The 19,720-nt window shown below is 46.5% G+C and overlaps 1 protein-coding gene across 1 annotated transcript in view; it reads right to left on the bottom strand.

The window, feature by feature from the left end:
• Positions 1–10,535: 10,535 nt before the first annotated feature.
• The window catches only part of LOC145338092 (NACHT, LRR and PYD domains-containing protein 3-like), a 41,372-nt gene continuing 32,187 nt past the window's right edge, over positions 10,536–19,720 (bottom strand). The window contains 3 exon segments of the mRNA XM_080182877.1: positions 10,536–11,265; positions 12,952–13,119; positions 18,724–18,897. Coding sequence (XP_080039003.1) covers positions 11,178–11,265; positions 12,952–13,119; positions 18,724–18,897 — 430 coding nt within the window. The 3' untranslated portion in view covers positions 10,536–11,177.

Genomic DNA, 19,720 nt, shown 5'->3' with positions numbered 1-19,720 from the left:
GTCTCTGGGTCTCTGTGTCTCAGGGTCTCAGGGCCTCTGGGTCTCTGGGTGTCAGTGTCTCAGGGTCTCAGGGTCTCTGGGCCTCTGAGTCTCAGTGTCTCAGGGTCTCAGGGTCTCTGGGCCTCTGAGTCTCAGTGTCTCAGTGTCTCAGGGTCTCAGGGCCTCTGGGTCTCTGGGTCTCAATGTCTCAGTGTCTCAGGTTCTCAGGGTCTCAGGGCCTCTGGGTCTCTGGGTGTCAGTGTCTCAGGGTCTCTGGGTCTCTGAGTCTCAGTGTCTCAGTGTCTCAGGGTCTCAGGGTCTCTGGGTGTCAGTGTCTCAGGGTCTCAGGGTCTCTGAGTCTCAGTGTCTCAGTGTCTCAGTGTCCCAGGGTCTCAGGGTCTCAGGGTCTCTGGGTCTCTGAGTCTCAATGTCTCAGTGTCTCAGTGTCTCAGGTTCTCAGGATCTCATGGCGACTGGGTCTCAGTGTCTCAGTGTCTCAGGGTCTCAGGGCCTCAGGGTCTCTGGGTCTCTGAGTCTCAGCGTCTCAGTGTCGGGGGGTCTCTGTGTCTCAGGGTCTCAGGGTCTCAGTGTCTCAGGGTCTCAGGACCTCCGGGTCTCTGAGTCTCAATGTCTCAGTGTCTCAGGTTCTCAGGGTCTCAGGGCCTCTGGGTCTGTGGGTCTCTGAGACTCAATGTCTCAGTGTCACAGGGCCTCTGGGTCTCAATGTCTCAGTGTCTCAGGTTCTCAGGGTCTCAGGGCCTCTGGGTCTGTGGGTCTCTGAGACTCAATGTCTCAGTGTCACAGGGCCTCTGGGTCTCAATGGCTCAGTGTCTCAGGTTCTCAGGGTCTCAGGGCCTCTGGGTCTGTGGGTCTCTGAGACTCAATGTCTCAGTGTCACAGGGCCTCTGGGTCTCAATGTCTCAGTGTCTCAGGGTCACAGGGCCTCTGGTTTTCAGGGTCTCAGGGTCTCTGGGTCTCTGTGTCTTCGGGTCTCAGGGACTCCGGGACTCTGGGTCATTGTGTCTCTGTGTCTCAATGTCTCAGTGTCTCAGAGTCTCAGGGCCTCTGGTTCTCTGGGTCTCTGAGTCTCAGTGTCTCAGGTCCTCTGGGTCTCTGTGTCTCAGGGGCTCAGGGCCTCTGGGTCTCAGGCTCTCAGTGTCTCAGGGTCTCAAAAGAGGTGGATGGGGGTAAGGCAGTTGACGTGGTATATATGGATTTTAGTAAGGCGTTTGATAAGGTTCACCATGGTAGGCTTCTGCAGAAAATGCAGATGTATGGGATTGGTGGTAATTTAGGTACTTGGATCAGGAATTGGTTAGCAGATAGGAGACAGAGGGTGGTGGTTGATGGTAAATATTCATCATGGAGTTCGGTTACGAGTGGTGTGCCTCAGGGATCTGTTTTGGGGCCACTGCTGTTTGTAATCATTATTAATGATCTGGATGAGGGTATAGTTGGATGGATTAGTAAGTTTGCTGATGACACCAAAGTCGGAGGTGTGGTAGATAGTGAGGAAGGGTGTCGAAGTTTGCAGGGTGACTTGGACAGGTTGCAGAGCTGGGCCGCGAGGTGGCGGATGGAGTTTAATGCGGAGAAGTGTGAGGTAATCCATTTCGGTAGGAATAACAGATGTGTTGAGTATAGGGCTAACGGGAGGACTTTGAATAGTGTGGAGGAGCAGAGGGATCTAGGTGTATGTGTACATAGATCCCTGAAAGTTGGGAATCAAGTAGATAAGGTTGTTAAGAAGGCGTACGGTGTCTTGGCGTTTATTGGTAGGGGGATTGAATTTAGGAGTCACAGCGTCATGTTGCAACTGTACACAACTCTGGTGCGGCCGCACTTGGAGTACTGTGTGCAGTTCTGGTCCCCACATTACAGGAAGGATGTGGAGGCTTTGGAGAGGGTGCAGAGGAGGTTTACCAGGATGTTGCCTGGTATGGAGGGGAGATCCTATGAGGAGAGGCTGAGGGATTTGGGGTTGTTTTCGCTGGAAAGAAGGCGGCTAAGAGGGGATCTTATTGAAACATATAAGATGATTAGAGGTTTAGATAGGGTGGATGGTGATAGCCTGTTTCCTCGGATGGAGAAAGCTAGCACGAGGGGGCATGGCTTTAAATTAAGGGGGGGTAGTTATAGGACGGATGTCAGGGGCAGGTTCTTTACCCAGAGGGTGGTGAGGGATTGGAATGCCCTGCCTGCTGCAGTTGTAAATGCGCCTAGTTTGGGGGCGTTTAAGAGATTGGTGGATAGGTTTATGGACGAAAAGGGATTGGTTTAGATTAGTGGGTCAATGTTTTTTTTTTAAAAATAAGACTGGTCGGCGCAACATTGTGGGCCGAAGGGCCTGTTCCGCGCTGTAATGTTCTATGTTCCATGTTCTATGTTCAGGGTCTCAGGGCCTCAGGGGCTCTGGGTCTCAGTGTCTCAGGGTCTCAGGGTCTCAGGGCCTCTGGGTCTCAGGGTCTCAGGGTGTCAGGGCCTCTGGGTCTCAGGGTCTCTGTGTCTCAGGGTCTCTGTGTCTCTGTGTCTCAGCGTCTCAGGGCCTCTGGGTCTCAAGGTCTCAGGGTCTCTGGATCTCTGGGTCTCTGTATCTCAGGGTCTCAGGGCCTCTGGGTCTCTGGGTGTCAGTGTCTCAGGGTCGCAGGGCCTCTGGGACTCTGTGTCTCAGGGTCTCAGTGACTCCAGCCTCTGGGTCCTTGTGTCTCTGTGTCTCAGTGTCTCAGGGCCTCTGGGTCTCAATAGAACATAGAACATTAAAGCACAGAACAGGCCCTTCGGCCCACAATGTTGCGCCGACCAGTTAAAAAAAAATCAATGACCCACTAACCTAAACCAATCCCTTTTCGTCCATAAACCTATCCACGGATCTCTTAAACGCCCCCAAACTAGGCGCATTTACAACTGCAGCAGGCAGGGCATTCCAATCCCTCACCACCCTCTGGGTAAAGAACCTGCCCCTGACATCTGTCCTATAACTACCCCCCCTTAATTTAAAGCCATGCCCCCTCGTGCTAGCTTTCTCCATCCGAGGAAAAAGGCTATCACTGTCCACCCTGTCTAAACCTTTAATCATCTTATATGTTTCAATAAGATCCCCTCTTAGCCGCCTTCTTTCCAGCGAAAACAACCCCAAATCCCTCAGCCTCTCCTCATAGGACCTCCCCTCCATACCAGGCAACATCCTGGTAAACCTCCTCTGCACCCTCTCCAAAGCCTCTACATCCTTCCTGTAATGTGGGGACCAGAACTGCACACAGTACTCCAAGTGCGGCCGCACCAGAGTTGTGTACAGTTGCAACTTGACGTTGCGACTCCTAAATTCAATCCCCCTACCAATGAACGCCAAGACACCGTATGCCTTCCTAACAACCCTATCTACTTGATTCCCAACTTTCAGGGATCTATGTACACATACACCTAGATCCCTCTGCTCCTCCACACTATTCAAAGTCCTCCCGTTAGCCCTATACTCAACACATCTGTTATTCCTACCAAAGTGAATTACCTCACACTTCTCCACATTAAACTCCATCCGCCACCTCTCGGCCCAGCTCTGCAACCTATCTAAGTCACCCTGCAAACTATGACACCCTTCCTCACAATCTACCACACCTCCGACTTTGGTGTCAGCAGCAAATTTACTAATCCACCCAACTATACCCTCATCCAGATCATTAATAAAAATTACAAACAGCAGTGGCCCCAAAACAGATCCCTGAGGCACACCACTCGTAACTGAACTCCATGACGAATATTTACCATCAACCACCACCCTCTGTCTCCTATCCGCTAGCCAATTCCTGATCCAAGTACCTAGATTACCCCCAATCCCATACATCTGCATTTTGTGCAGAAGCCTACCATGGTGAACCTTATCAAACGCCTTACTAAAATCCATGTATACCACGTCAACTGCCTTACCCCCATCCACCTCTTTGGTCACTTTCTCAAAGAACTCAATAAGGTTAGTAAGGCACGACCTACCCTCCACAAAACCATGCTGACTATCTCCAATCAATTCATTACTCTCCAAATAACTATAAATCCTATCCCTAATAATTTTTTCTAAAACCTTGCCCACAACAGAAGTAAGACTCACTGGTCTATAATTCCCGGGGAAGTCTCTGTTCCCCTTCTTAAACAATGGGACAACATTCGCTATCCTCCAATCTTCCGGTACTATACCAGAGACCAACGATGACCTGAAGATCAGAGCCAGAGGCTCTGCAATCACCTCTCTAGCCTCCCAGAGAATCCTAGGGTAAATCCCGTCCGGACCAGGGGACTTATCTATTTTCAAGCCCTCTAGAATATCCAGCACATCCCCCGTATCAACTGCAATACTGTCTATTTTACACCATTATCCCACCATTCGTTGTTCCACTTTATTTTGGTACATTTGGATTGTAAGGGAATAACTGAACCAGTTTGTTCAGTGACTGTTAATTAATGTCATTGCCCCTGGAACCCAGCAGTGCCTCTGGAGTGATTGCCATGTCTATTAACAAGTCGAAGAATGAGGGTTGGTTCAGAATCTGAGGGAAAGAGTCTCGTATTTTAAAACACGCTGTGATGATCTGAGAATAGTCAATCGAGTGGTTCAACAGTGGACAAGAATCTTCGTCACTGTCCGCTCTGCCACAGATTTTGACATCATTTGCAAAATTGCTAACCATGCCTCCAAAATCCTCATCCAAATCATTAATATAAATGACAAATAACAGTGGACCCAGCACAGATCCCTGAGGCACCCTGCTGGTCACAGGCATCCAGCTTGAACATAAAACCCTCTACAACCACCCTCTGTCCTCTGTCATCACTGTATTTTGTATCCATTTGACGACCTCACCCTGGACCCTGTGAGATTTAACCAAATCCGGTCTACTTTTGTTTTTAAATGTGTTCATTTTTAAACATTGAAACCTCTTGCCTTTGTTGGGAAATATCAGTGCGGGTTGAGAAAAGCAAACGATGATCCCACACCCAACACAGGACTGAGCAGAGGTTCTTGTACGTTATACAGACAAAACATTCCGTACAGAGTACATAGGGGAGAATGAGAGGAGAGGATGCAGAATATAATGTTGCAGTTACCGATAGGGTATAGAGAAAGATCAGCTTAATATATGGTGGGTCCATTGAAAAGTTGACATTCTCCCCAAGCACTAAAGCTTTCCACAAGGCAAGGTTCACAAATTCAACCCCCCTTTCCTTTGTCCCCTCTCCCATCGGAGTCTCTGATCGATGCTCAGGGTCTAGTATTTGAGGCTCTGAGCTGAACCCACAATCTGATTCTGAGAGAAGATTACTGCCCACTCAGATACAGCTGGCTGCAATATCCCCTTGAAATATATCTGTTGTGTACAGAGTCGTTTCTTTTTTTCACTGTGTCTGCTACTCTTAAAGAACGACTGAATCATCTTTAAACATCTGTATTAATTATCACAGAACAGGGCCAACATGGGGGAATCTAGTATCAGGGAGGGAACCGTTTTAAATTCATACAGCTGCTATTAAAGAGGCAGATGAGGAGGAATTTTTCTTTCTCTCAGGGGGTGGTTAGTGTTTAGATTTCCCTTCCCCAGAGTGCAGTGGGCATTGGGTCGTTGAATACATTCAATGGGAACAAGTTAAAATGTTCTGCAGAAGGGAGACCTTGTATACCTCTCTCAATCTCTGTCTCGCTCTTTTCTTCAATCTCTGTGTCTGTGTATTCTGTCCCATCTCTCTCTCCCTCTCTGGGAATCTGTGAAAAATACCCACAAACATCAGTCAGCCATTTGGCATTGCTTCACAGTGGCCATTCTATGTGAACACAACACTGAGTTATTTCTGACAGAGTTGTCTCGTCACCAAGGTAACATTGTATTTTAAATGTGACAGAGATGCAGCTTTGGAGACAAAAACCAGGGTTTATATCTCTGTGTGTGACCGTGTATGTGTATATCTCTGTGTAAGTCTGTGTGTGTGTGTGTGTCTGTGTATATCCATATTTCTGTGTATGTGCCTGTGTCTGTGTGTGTGTGTGTGTGTGTGTGTGTGTGGGTGTTTGTGTTGTGTGTGTCGATGTGTGTCTGTGTGTGGGTCGGTTTGTGTGTTACTTTGTATGTCACTGTGTCTGTGTAAGTGCCTATGTCTCTGTGTGTCTGTCTTTGCGTGCCTCTGTTGTGTGTCTCTGTGTCTCCATGTGTGTGTGCCTGTTTGTGTGTTACTTTGAGTATCACTGGTCTATATCCGTGTCACTATATACGCGAGTCTCCGTGTGTGACTGTGTGTCTGTGCTCTGTGTATGCCCTTTCTGTGAGTTATAATTGAATGTTTTGTGGGGTGTTTTACTTGCAATCTCGTGTTTATTTGAATTCAGATTATCTGTGAGAGTGACTATGTTTAAGGCAAAGTGTTCTGTGCTCATTTTACATAATGTTTGCTGTGTATGAAAATGTAATTGCATTTGTTCTGACAAAGTCATAAGATTTGATCATTAATCATAGTTTCTGCGTTCATCTGAATGGATATTTTGGTTGATTTCTGCATGTTTCCTTTTTTGCCGTTTTGAATAATGGTGTACACCCTGATCAGGTCGCCCCTCAGTCTTCCCTGCTCCAAGGAAAACAACCCAAGTCTATCCAACCTCTCTTCATAGCTGGAATGCTCCACCCCAGGCAGCACCCTGGGGAATCTCCTCTGTACCCCCCTCCAGTGCAATCACATCCTCCCGATAATGTGGCCACCAGAGCTGCACACAGTGCTCTAGCTGTGGCCTGACCAAAGTTCTGTATAACTCCAATATCACTTCTCTGCTTTTCAAATCTGTGCCACAATTGATAACTTCCTCTGTAAATGAGAAGCCCTACAGGAGGCCATTCGGCCCATAGTGCCTGCACAACTACAGTCCCAGCCAGGCCCAATTCCTGGAACCCCACATATTTACCCTGCTAACTCCCCTAATACTAAGGGACAATTTACCGTGAGGAGTCAACCTAAACTGCACATCTTTGGATGGGAGGAAAGCAGAGCAGCCGGAGGAAATCCACACAGACAAGGGGATAATTCTCTCTGGACCCCCACCATGGTGACCACAGCTCTATCCTCGATCCTAACTGTGGTGTATGCTTTATCTGCCCTGTTTGTGAACTGAAATCCCACTCAACTGATGAAGGAGTAGTGCTCCGAAAGCTCGTGGCTTTTGCTACCAAATAAATCTGTTGAACTTTAACCTGGTGTATTGAGACTTCTTACTGCATTCTATACATTAACCAGTAAAGGATTCTGTCTGCCGGTCGAAACCACCTTATCGAGCTGTCCTGTTAACCCCAGGAATTAGTGGACACTCAAAGATCCTCCATTCACACACAGGGAGAACATATTCCACACTCTCTGTGGAGTTTGCACATTCTCCTTGTGTCTGCATGGGTTTCCTCTGGGTGCTCCGGTTTCCTCCCACAGTCCAAAGATGTGCAGGTTCCATTGATTGGCCGTGTTAAAAATCACCCCTTAGTGTCCTGAGATGTGTAGGTTAGAGGGATTAGTGGGTAAATGTGTAGGGATAAGGGGGTAGGGCCTGGGTGGGATTGTGGTCGGTGCAGACTCGATGGGCCGAATGGCCTCTTTCTGTGCTGTAGGGTTTTGATGATTCTATGATATCAGAGGGAGGGGGAGGGGTTGTTATGGGAGATGAAAAGGCCCCCAATGTGTCATGTGGTCTCAATCTGATGTCTCTCTGCCTCAGAATGATTCAATACTCGGCTCGGAGTGTGTACATCACCAGAATCAAACACACGCCGCTGTTCTTTACATCCAACTCTGTAGCTGGGCCTGGTGTCCCCTTCACCACATCAGGGTGTGGGGCTGAGTTTGGATCTCTCCATCACATTGGGACTCACCGGCAATGTCCAATTTCAGGAGAACTTTGTTCCAATGATGTTTAACCTTGGACTGCACCCGTTGTTTTAATGTAGACCTGGTCACTGCCCATCACTGAGATTGACCTGAACATGTCAGTAAATGTCCCACTGTTTTATAAATAAACACTGGGACATTTGCAGCGTCTCTGCCTCTGGTTTGTGTCTCTGTTGGTTTGGTCCATCACCAAATGTGAAGAGTGTTAAATGGACAGTTTAATGGGATTGGATAAACATTTGGATTTATAAAAGTGTTGCCGGGGAGATGGCCCTCTGCCATCTTGCCGTTGCCAGAGGTTTCAATGCGGCGGCGGCCCGCGCGCGGCCCTCTGGGAGAATCCCCCTCCCCCACATGCGCACCGGCAGGTAGAGGTTTTTTTTTAAATGTTGTTGGTTTTTTATTCCTAATCCACTCCCGGCAGAATTTATGTTCCTGCTCGATTCGGGAAGGTCGCTTCTTGTTTTTTAATTTTTTTTTAATCCTGATCCGCGCGGTGCAGTCTGGGAGAACACAGCGCGCAGGCGCGGTCCCGCCCCAGCCTCTGGATATAAATATGGATTTGATTTAATTTTGATTGGGTTCCTGGCGGGGTTTCCGGCTCGGAATTTCTCTCACTTTCCCCATTGCTCAACACTCACTCCTTCCTTTTTATTTAAAAACAAGCGGCGGGGGAGGGGCCTCACCGTGACATCACGGCAACATGGCGGAGGCCCCGCCCCTCCACAGGCCCTGGATGTTCCGCCAAAGACAAGCATCTGGGCCGGAGGCGGCAGGAGGTGACACTGGGAGGAGCAGCAGCTGCAGCACCAGCCTGGGGGGTTACAGCAGCCCCTGGTGGCCGGGAAGGGAAACAGCAGCAGCACCGTCTCTGCCCAAAGGCTTCCCCAGTTCAGCTGCTCAGAGGCTCTGGGAACCTCTTCAAATGGAAACTGCAGCTTCTCAAATTCAACATCCAACCAACCCACTCTCCCTGCATCCACCTCACCCTCCCTCCTTCTGTCCCCCTCACCCTCCCTCTGTCCATCTCACCCTCCTTCCCTCTCTCCATCCATCCCTCTCCTACAAGAACCATTCATTCAGCACAACATCTTCCCGCTCATTCCCCCAGTCTGTATTCCAGCCTTTATCAAATCCACTCTGCTCCCAGATACTTTACACCATTAGATATTACAATTCAAACATCATCTCTCCAATTTCATATTTGTCCAAGGCGATCACAGACAGACTAAGGAAATTTGACATGCTCCCTGTGACTCTCAGCAACTTTTACAAATGCACCATAGAAAACATTCTTTCTGATTGTCTCACAGTTTGGCGCGGCTCAGCCTCTACGTCTGAGGTTCCGTTACAACCAATTCAGGAACAGCTTCTTCCCAGCTGCCGTCAACTTTTTGAATGGATCTGTCTTGCAATAGTTCACCGTAGTGCATTGCTACACCCGAACTGTGACTGTAACTCTACATTTTGCACTCTCTCCTTCTCTATGAATGTCATGCTCTGCTTGTCTAGTGCGTAAGAAACAATACTTTACAATGAATGTTAATATATGTGACAATAATAAATCGAATCAAAAGATAAATCAATTAAAACCCCAGCAGATGAGAAAACGACAGGAAGCTGTATCTGAATCTCCTGTTGTTAGGTCAACCATGACAGACCAATCTGGGACATTGACATGTAATAAATGACTTTATCAGCTGAGTTTTATTTGTTAATCTCAAGGTCTTTGCCACATTTAGAAATTAAAATAATTTGTGCCACCAAAACCAGGGTTGTACTGCTGAAGCTTTATAAGGCTCTGGTCAGACTACCTTTGGATTATTGTGAGCAAATTTGGGCCTGTATTAAAGAAAGAATGTGCTGGTCCTGGAGAAGATCCAGAAGAGGTTCACAAGAATGATCCCGAGAATGAAAAGTTTGAGGACTCTGGGTCTGTACTCGGAGTTTAGAAAGATGAGAGGGTCCTCATTGAAACTTACAGAATACTGAAAGACCTGGATAGAATGGAATTCAGGAAGATGCTTCCATTTGTAGGAGAGACTATGATCCGAGGGCACAGCCTCAGAATAAAAGGACCACCGTTTTGCACCGAGATGAGGAGGATTTTCTTGAGCCAGAGGGTGGTGAATCTGTGGAATTCATTGCCATAGAAGGCTGTGCATGGCCAGTTCATTGAGTGTATTTAAGACAGAGATAGATAGGTTCCTGATTGGTTAGGGGATCAAATATTATGGGGAAAAGGCAGGAGAATGGGATTGAGAAACATATCAGCCATGATTCAATGGTGGAGTGGACTCAATGAGCAGGTTTTTTTATTTCAAAAATATACTTTATTCATAAAAATCTCAAACTATTGCAAACCTACATGTCTAAAAATTGCAAACAGTGCAGAATAAAAACATTTTTACAGTAGTATACAAATTACAGTCATTACATTTCAAAACTATATACTTGCCTAAAAATTTACCGTGTGCAGAATGAGCAGCATTCCTTAAATTCTGCTCCTGTATCTTATAACTTTTTAGTTTCACTCTCACTGTTATCTACAGTATTTACACTAGTCCCCTGCTCTTCATTAGCTTGTGTACGTATTAGTTTCAGCATTCCAATGGTTCCCATTGAGGGAACAGATTTCACGTACAATGGTGATAAAAGGGTTAATTCACCAGCTGAGGTTCCTGCTGTAAACTCCAATCCCTGTCAATATTGTTCAATATTCACACTGCAGTAACCGGTTCCCAGATGCAGACATGGGACTGACTGAACTTGTCTGAGGCTCACACAGAGCAGCGCCTGCAGTAGGTGTGAGCCGCCAGCAGATGGTGGCATTGTGTGACTTTAATCCCCAGATAGTGAAAGAGGTTTTGAGGAGAGGCTGGTGGAGCCTTTAATTCATTCACAGAGACAGAGAGGAAACTCTGACAAGATTGACCAATCTGTCCTCTGCTGGGGACTGTCAGAATCACACACACTGTTCCCTCTCTCTGGAGAATGATCTCTGCTGCTCCATTTTGAAAGGAGGGTGAAGACTCTGTTGCTGAGAACACTGACAACACATTGCTGCTTAAACAATGGTTTGCAGCAATCTTTCCTTCAATGTGGAGACTAAAACTACAACAGTTTTCCAGCTGGGAAACCAGGTAAGCAGGGAAATCACTGCCAGGCCGGAGGGGCTGATGGAATAGGGAGGGAGAGGGGCAGGAATGAAGGGTTTGGAAGGAGCTGTCGAAGATCTTCACAATTCAGGATTTCACTGTAACCGGTGGAGCAGCAATGTTCAGAGATTGAAATGTTCACACTGACACTGTCAGTCCCTGTCTGGATTCGCGCAGTGACTCCAGCTGTCTCTTTCCATTTGGACTGAACTGATTCCACCCCAACCTGAAACAGATTAAAGATGAAACAGGAAATAAACAGATTGAACAACAGGGTAAATAACAGGAGACTGGAGTTAATGGGACAAATCTTCTGGTTTCTGGATCACCAGAGACCCAGACACACAACTGAAGATGAGCATCGGGACCCTGTGGATGTCCTGACACACTGATCTACCTGGGAATTGTCCCAGAGGTAGTAACTACTATTGGGGAAGTCCCCTGCTGCAGTTAGAGTCAGAGACTTGGGACAGATCCACAAAATTTACCTGGATAGTTACTCAGGTAATGTTAGACAGCTCACCACCTGGGCTAATACCTGAATAGCACAACCGAGTCCCCCAATCACTTCCCACTGATCCCCCATACTACACCTCCCACAATCTGACTAGACCCACTCATCCCTACCTCCCCTCCAGCCTGGTGACCTCCCATGAGCCCTTAAACTAATCAGACTAACCCTCCCAACTTGGCCTCATCCTGAGCCAACCTCTCCTCACCTGACACAGAAACATAGAAGATCGGAGCAGGAGGAGGCCATTTGGCCCTTCGAACCTGCTCCACCATCCATCACCATCATGTCTGATCGTCCAACTCAATAGCCTCATCCTGCTTTCTCCCCATAACCTTTGATCCCGTTCACCCCAAGTGCTCTATCCAGCTGCCTCCTGAATACATTCTTGACTAAACCTCTGATTTAAACTCATTCCCCCAGAACCAACCCCACCCCACTGCCCTCTTCAAAGCTATTAACCAATCCCAACCCCCCACCACACAACCACATCTGTTTAGACCCCAACAACATGACCAACTCCCAGCCACCATCCAAACTCCCGATTAACCCTCCAACCCAACACAATACAACTCATCCACTCCCCCGACACCCAGAACTAATCCTCCAACCTCTCCCCAGCTCCCTGACTAACCATTCATCCATCTACACACCAACCCATTCACTCCCCCAATCAACTAACACGGAGCTCCCCGGGGTCACTGTGCTGTAAATAGGGTGTGTGCTCTCTCTTCTCCGACTCTGCTCTGACGGAGCTCCCCGGGGTCACTGTGCTGTAAATAGGGTGTGTGCTCTCTCTTCCCCGACTCTGCTCTGATGGAGCTCCCCGGGGTCACTGTGCTGTAAATAGGGTGTGTGCTCTCTCTTCCCCGACTCTGATGGATCTCCCCGGGGTCACTGTGCTGTAAATAGGGTGTGTGCTCTCTCTTCCCCGACTCTGCTCTGATGGATCTCCCCGGGGTCACTGTGCTGTAAATAGGGTGTGTGCTCTCTCTTCCCCGACTCTGCTCTGATGGAGCTCCCCGGGGTCACTGTGCTATAAATAGGGTGTGTGCTCTCTCTTCCCCGACTCTGCTCTGACGGAGCTCCCCGGGGTCACTGTGCTGTAAATAGGGTGTGTGCTCTCTCTTCCCCGACTCTGCTCTGATGGATCTCCCCGGGGTCACTGTGCTGTAAATAGGGTGTGTGCTCTCTCTTCCCCGACTCTGCTCTGATGGAGCTCCCCGGGGTCACTGTGCTGAAGATTCTGGGAGAAATATGCATCAGTTTCAGGTTGGGGGAATTTTCACACATTCCGGCAATCTGCTTACCATTGCTGCTGCTTGGAAGATTCAGGCCCATTTATATTTTAAATTCATTTATATTTTAATTATTACACTAAACATTAACACAAACACTCACTCTATCCATTCCAGACTCCTGCAGGTCAGTATGAGGTGGCGGAGAGCAGGGACAGATTGATCTGTGAAGGAGTTTGATCCCAGGTTCAGACCCCTCAGTGACTGGTTTGTACAGAGAGCGGAGACGAGATCCTCAGCACAAGAATCTGTGAGAGCGTTCTTATACAGACTGGAGATCAGAGAGAGAAATAACAGGAATCAGGCTCAATCCCCAGTGTTTTATATAATACTGTTAATAACAATAATAATGTATTGTAGGAGACATTCCAAAAACACAACTTGCATTTCTGTAGAATGAGGAAATACTCAATGCTGAAAATGAAATATAAATAAACTGGAAATGTTCAGCAGGTTAGGGAAATATTTGTGAAGAGAGAAACAGGGGTAAAGTTTGAGCTTCCATTGGAACTGGGAACTGGCAGTGAATTGACAGGTTTGAAGGGACAGCGGTGGGTGGCTGGGGATGAAACAAAGAAAGGACAAACTGGAATTACAGGAGTGATTAAATGGTAAAAGTGATGATGGGACAGGACCATAATCACAGGATCCCCATGTCCTTACTCGGAGTGGCTCGGGAGGGACATGGGATGGTCAGTGGTTTGGGAATGCAGTTTGTGGTGAGGGTGAAGATAATGGCTGTGATTTTACCAGAAGCTGTGAATTCCCAACATGGGGATTAGAAATGGGTGGTGTGTCTGTGTGGGCAGGATAGGCAGAGTTATGAAGGTGATATTGTCAGAGGCAGACAATTAACGGCTGGCAGGCAGGGGGAGCTGCCCACTGAGGAAGCCTGGGCAGGGGACAGTCCCGGTTCAGGCAATGCTGGCACCATCTCCAAAGGCAGCCAGCAGGACTTTCAAACACAGCAGCTCTGGAGGGAGCAGCGAGGGAGCTCTGCTTACTGAATGAGGGGCTGAAATGGCAGAAAGCAGAGCACGGGTTGTCCCCCAATTGCTAATTCCTCCCTGGAGGGGCTCCTCCCGGCTGCTCAGGCTCGGAGGGAGGTCCTGTTCCCTCAGGATGGGAGGAGGTTATCCCATCATTACAAGCCAGTCTGGATGGAGATTGCTGGGAGGTGAGCAGGTTTCAGACACGTGGTTACAGTGTGGAAAAGGATCAATGTCCTGATGTGTTCTGACACGGTGAGTGCAGCACAGCCTGATATGTGAATAAGGATGAGAGTGAAATTGTAGAAAGAACATCTCCACCCAGACACCGGCAATGCAAAGGCAGCAGCATTGACTGTCAGAGACATGTCCGTTAGGCTGGCACCAGCATAGGCTAGAGCAGGGTTCACCAACATATTCACTGGGCAAACACACGGCAATGTTTTTCTCACTCAAGGGGCCAATGAGTAAATTTCAGAATGATCAAGTTTGGCACAGCAGAAATTTCAATGAAAAACTAAACTGAGATATGGAAAGAAACAACTTGCTGAGCTCAATAATGAGGAATAAATAAAGATGATGATTAGAGTTTAATCCTCATCAATCACAAATTGTTTCTCTCCCACATTTGCTGCAGTTTGGCTCAAAAACCCATCAGCAGCAAACATGGGAAAGAAACGGCCTGTGATTGGAGCAGCTCCATACAGATTCTTCCATTCAAACTGAACTGTGTGACTGAGATTCTGGAAACTCACTCCGGGGGGTCGCATTGAGGGGCTTCGAGGGTCACATTCACCCCTTGGTCCACACGTTGGACAACCCTGGGCTAGAGCATGTGTTTGATGAGTGAGGAACAATTTATGTGTTTGGAAAGAGAGCAAACATCATCAGGGAATGAGTGAAGAAGAGTGGAGACATCCAGGTCATGCCATCCTTACACCAATGGAAGATGAAGTGCTGGATCAGGAAGGCCTGGGGGCAGAGTGGGTAATTACTGCTGGTGAGATGGGTTGAGTGGGAGGCCTAATGAATGGACACAGGAGAGTGTCTGGTGAGGACAAAACATAGAGCTTGTGTATCCATCACTGGTCACAGAGAGCAGTCTGAAGGACGTATTGGGATAAGAACAAAATAACTAGGAGCAGCAGAAGGCCATTCAGCCCCTCGAGCAGACTCCATCACGGCTGATCTCATTGTCGTCACAATTATTTTCCCGCTCGCTCCTCTGTAACCCTTGATTCACTTCTCAACCCAAAATCATTCTTAACCCAGCCTTGAATATATTCAATGACTCTGCCTCCACTAGTCTCCAGGGAAGAGAATTCCACTGACCAGCGACCATCTAAAAAATAAATTCTCCTCATCTCAGTCTTAAGGGACTGACAATTACATTTGAAAATCTGTCCCCTAGTTCTGGTCTCTCTTACAAGAGGAAACAGCCTCTCAGTAACCACCCTGTCTCATCCCCTCAATACAATCACCTTTTAATCTTCTGAACTTTCACAGATTGTGCTCCAATCTGCTCAAATTTTCCTCACAAAATAAACCTCTCCATCCCAGGAATCAGCCGTGTGAACTTTCTCTGAACTGGTTCAAATACAATTCTATCCTTTATGTAAAGAGCTCAACACTATACACATTACTCCAGTTGTGTTCTAATGAAGGACGTGTAAAACTGCAGCAAAACCTTCTTACTCTTACCTTCCATTCCTATTGCAATAAGAATGTTAAGAAACAGGAGCAGGAATCATCCATTCTGTCCTTCAAATCCACTCCATCATTCAATGTGACCATGGCTGATCCTCTGCTTCAACACCATTTCCAACATTATCCCTGCATTCCTTGATTCACCAGCATTCTAATGGGAAACAAATACCCCTCATCTCAGCCTAAATAACTGCCCCTTATCCTCAGACTGTGTCCCAGGTTTCAGACCCTCCAGCAAGGGGAAACATCCTTTCTGCATCTGGCCTATTGAACGCTATAAAATAGTGTAGGTTTGAATAAGTTCAGCTATCATTCTTCTAAAGGCCTGAGAATAAAGTGTTTTTGTTCCTCAGAGGACAACCCATCTGTCCCTGGACCTATTTCAGTGAACCTTCTTTACATGCCAAGTACATCTTTGCTTCAGTCAGGAGACCAAAACTGTCCACAATACTCCAGGTTGGTCTTAGCAAGGCTGCATATAATTACAGGAAGACATCTTTTTCCTCAACTCAAATCCTCTTAGAATAATGGCTAACATACCATTTGTTATCTTAACTGCTCTCATCTTTGCTTTCAGTGCCTCATGGACAAAGACATCAAAATATCTTTATCATGGTGAATCCATCTACCATGTATATCTTTGGAGTTGCCTCAATGTCAGTTTTATTTTCTAACAAAATTAGATAACCTCATATTTTTCCACCTTGTCATCCAGCTGGTAAACTTTTGGCCACTCCCTGAGCCTCTCCACATCCCCTTCAAACATCACTGCATCCTCCTCACAATTCAGATTTCCACATGGTTTTCTATTCATCACAAATTTGGAAATATTATATTTGATCCCCACATCCATATCATTGATATAGATTCTGAATAGCTGAGACCCAAACACTGATCCCTGCCGTACTCCACTAGTTAGAGGCTGTCAACCCAAAAATAACCCATTTATTCCAACTCCTTGTTTCTGTCCACTAACCAGTTCTCAATCCATGCTGGTATATTGCTCCCAATCCCAAGTGCTCCAATTTTCTTTAATAACCTCTTATGTGTGAATCATCCAACTGTAGAATCCCGAGTGTAGGATACACTCGGATGGAGTATTTTACCAAGATCCACTCCCCACAACATCACAATTTACTGGGGCTAATCCACCAAACCTACACATCTTGGGACAGTAAGGGCAATTTTATCATGGTGAATCCATCTACCATGCGTATCTTTGGAGTGTGGGAGGAAACCGGAGCACCCAGAGGAAACACACACAGACACTGGGAGAATGTAGAAACTCCACACAGTCACCCAAGGCTGGAATTGAACCCGGGCCCGTGGCTGTGATACAATAATGTTAACCACTGTGTCACCGTGCCAGCCTTTCATAAATCCATGTTGGCGCTGTCTAATCCTGACATTAATTTTGAAATGTTCTGTTATCACTTCCTTTATTATAGATTATTATAGGATCTTCCATACTCTCACTGTCAGACTAATAGATCTGCAGTTGCCCGGTTTCCTGTAACCCCACATATTTACGCTGCTAATCCCCCCACCTACACATCTTGGACACTAACAGGCAATTTATCACGGCCAATCCACCAAACCTACACATTTTTTGGACTGTGGGAGCAGCCGGTGGAACCCACACAGATACTGGGAGAATGTGAAAACTCCACAGACTGGAATGAATCCGGGTCCCTGACGCTGTGAGGCAGCAGTGCCAATCCCAGTGCCACATCTTCACTTAATCTAATACAATCCTTGAATTAGTGACAGTTGGAACACTTCTGCTGCTGTTTCTCAAATGAAAGGAATCTATTTCTGTTGGAAACGCCACACATTTACACATCACCATGTCTAAAACAGCTTGTTTTGTGATTGACACTGGAACATGCTTCTCCAGGAAATTACTTGAATTCATTCTGTGAACTAATCTTCTATTCAACTTCTGACAATCTGAGTGATTTATACAGTAAATGGAAGAACCCATAGGAACATTGACCTACAGAGGGATCTGTGTGTACAAGTCTACAGATCCCTAAAATGGTAACACAGGTGGATGAGGTGGTGAAGAAGGCAGACAGCATCGACTGGGGCATCGAGTATAAAAGTTAACAAGTTATGTTACAGCTGTATGAAACTTTGGTTGGCCACATTTGAATATTGGTTGCAGTTTTGTTTGCCACAATACCAGAAGGATGGGGATGCTTTGGAGAGGGTGTAAAGAAGGTTCACCAGAATGTTGCCTGGTCAAGGGGGGGTTAAGTTTTGAGGAGAGGTTGGATAAACATGGATTGTTTTCATTACAAAAAGGGAGGCTGAGGGGTGACCTGATGGAGGTATACACAATTATGGAAAACTTTTCACACAGAGGGTGGTGGGTGCCTTGAATGCACTGACAATGGGGGTGATGGAAGCAGGCATGTTACCAATGTCCAACATGCATCTTTATAGATACACGAACAGGAGATAAACAGAGGAATATAAATTGGGCAGTAAATACTGGGTTTACATAAGGATTAAGAGTCACCGCAGGCTTGGTGGGCCGAAGGGCCTGTTACTGTGTTGTGTGGTTCTTTATTCTTCTTTGTATATGGAGATTAAAATCACCCGTGATTATTGCAGTTTGTTTTTACAAGACCCCATTATTTTTCCTGTAAACTGTGTCAGAGATTCTCAATATTGTTAGGGGTCTATAAATGATTTCCACAAGTGATCTTTTAACGTTGTTAATTCTTACCTCTACCCAAACTGATTCTGTATCTTGATCATTGGAACTAAGTTCACCTCTTGCTGCTGTACTGTCATCTGTTACTAACAGCGAGACTCCACCACCATGTCCTGTCCTCCATTTACTGTCATCTATTCACTCTCCCCCCTTTCACAAATCAATGGATGCTGTGTCCGGGGAGAGCTGTACACATCTGAGGAGGAGGAGAGAACCTCAGAGGGTGAACCATAACATTATTCCCCCATACCCTCAACATAAGGATCTGTGGGACTGACATCCCATTGCTCAGGGATCAGAGAGAGAAGCAACAGGAGTCAGAGGAAAAGCAATTTTCCTTATTCATAACTGACACCAATAGTAATGGGCAGTGTTTTTTATACAAATACCAGCAGTGAAATTATATTGTTGAATATTCAGTTATTATAAACACAATCTCACACAGTCTGCTACTTACTGCAGTTCCTGTATTTTACAGTCCGGATTCCTCAGAGCCACAGACAGCCATTTCACTCCTGAATCTCCCAGTTTATTGTTACCCAGATTCAGATCTATCAGTGAGCGGTTTGTACTGAGAGCAGAGACCAGGTCCTCGGTACAAGAATCGGTGAGATCATTACCCCAGAGACTGGAGATCAGAGAGAGAAAAATAACAGGAATCAGGGTAAATCCACAGTGTTTTTAAGAATAAGATCTTTAACAATAATAATGTACAGCGCGGGACATTCAAGAAACACAACTTCAGTTCATACAGAAGGAAAAATTATATTAATGCTGTAAATCTAAAATATGAATCAATATGTTGGAAACTCTCATCAGGTCAGGCAATATCTGTGAAGAGAGAAACAGATTTAGTTTCAGTTCAATTAGTTAAAATTAAAACTTGGAAGTAGCAGTGAGTTAAATTGTTTGAAGAGACAGGGAGCTGGGGATGGGCGGGTGACAAGGAAAGAACAAAATGGAAGTGTCGGAGTGATTAAATGATAAAAAGGACGATGGTGAAACAGAAAGCAGAGAATAGTACAGCACAGTACAGGCCCTTCGGCCCCCGATGTTGTTCCGAACTATGTCCAAACCAAGGTCAAGCTAACCCACTCCCTATCATTCTGGTGTGCTCCGTGTGTCTATCCAATAACTGCTTGAAAGTTCCTAAAGTGTCCGACTCCACTATCACAGCAGGCAGTGCATTCCACACCCCAACCACTCTCTGAGTAAAGAATCTACCTCAGACATCCCTCCTATATCTCCCACCATGAACTGAATAGTTATGCCCCCGAGTAACAGCTACATCCACACGAGGAAAAGAGTCTCTGACTACAGATCCTGTACCATAAAGTCCAGGATTCCCATGTCCTCATCCTGAGATAAGGTCAGTGGCTCAGGAATGGAGTGTGTGGTGGGGTTGAAGATGATGAGAGAGAAACCTTTTTCACACTGCCAGTGGTTCGGGTCTG

Source organism: Carcharhinus amblyrhynchos, unplaced genomic scaffold (assembly GCF_965287045.1).
Source record: "Carcharhinus amblyrhynchos unplaced genomic scaffold, sCarAmb.v2.hapA scaffold_96, whole genome shotgun sequence".
Classification (NCBI taxonomy): Eukaryota; Metazoa; Chordata; class Chondrichthyes; order Carcharhiniformes; family Carcharhinidae; genus Carcharhinus; species Carcharhinus amblyrhynchos.
Note: the sequence above shows the minus strand (reverse complement) of the source record. Positions and strands in the feature narration are given on the sequence as shown.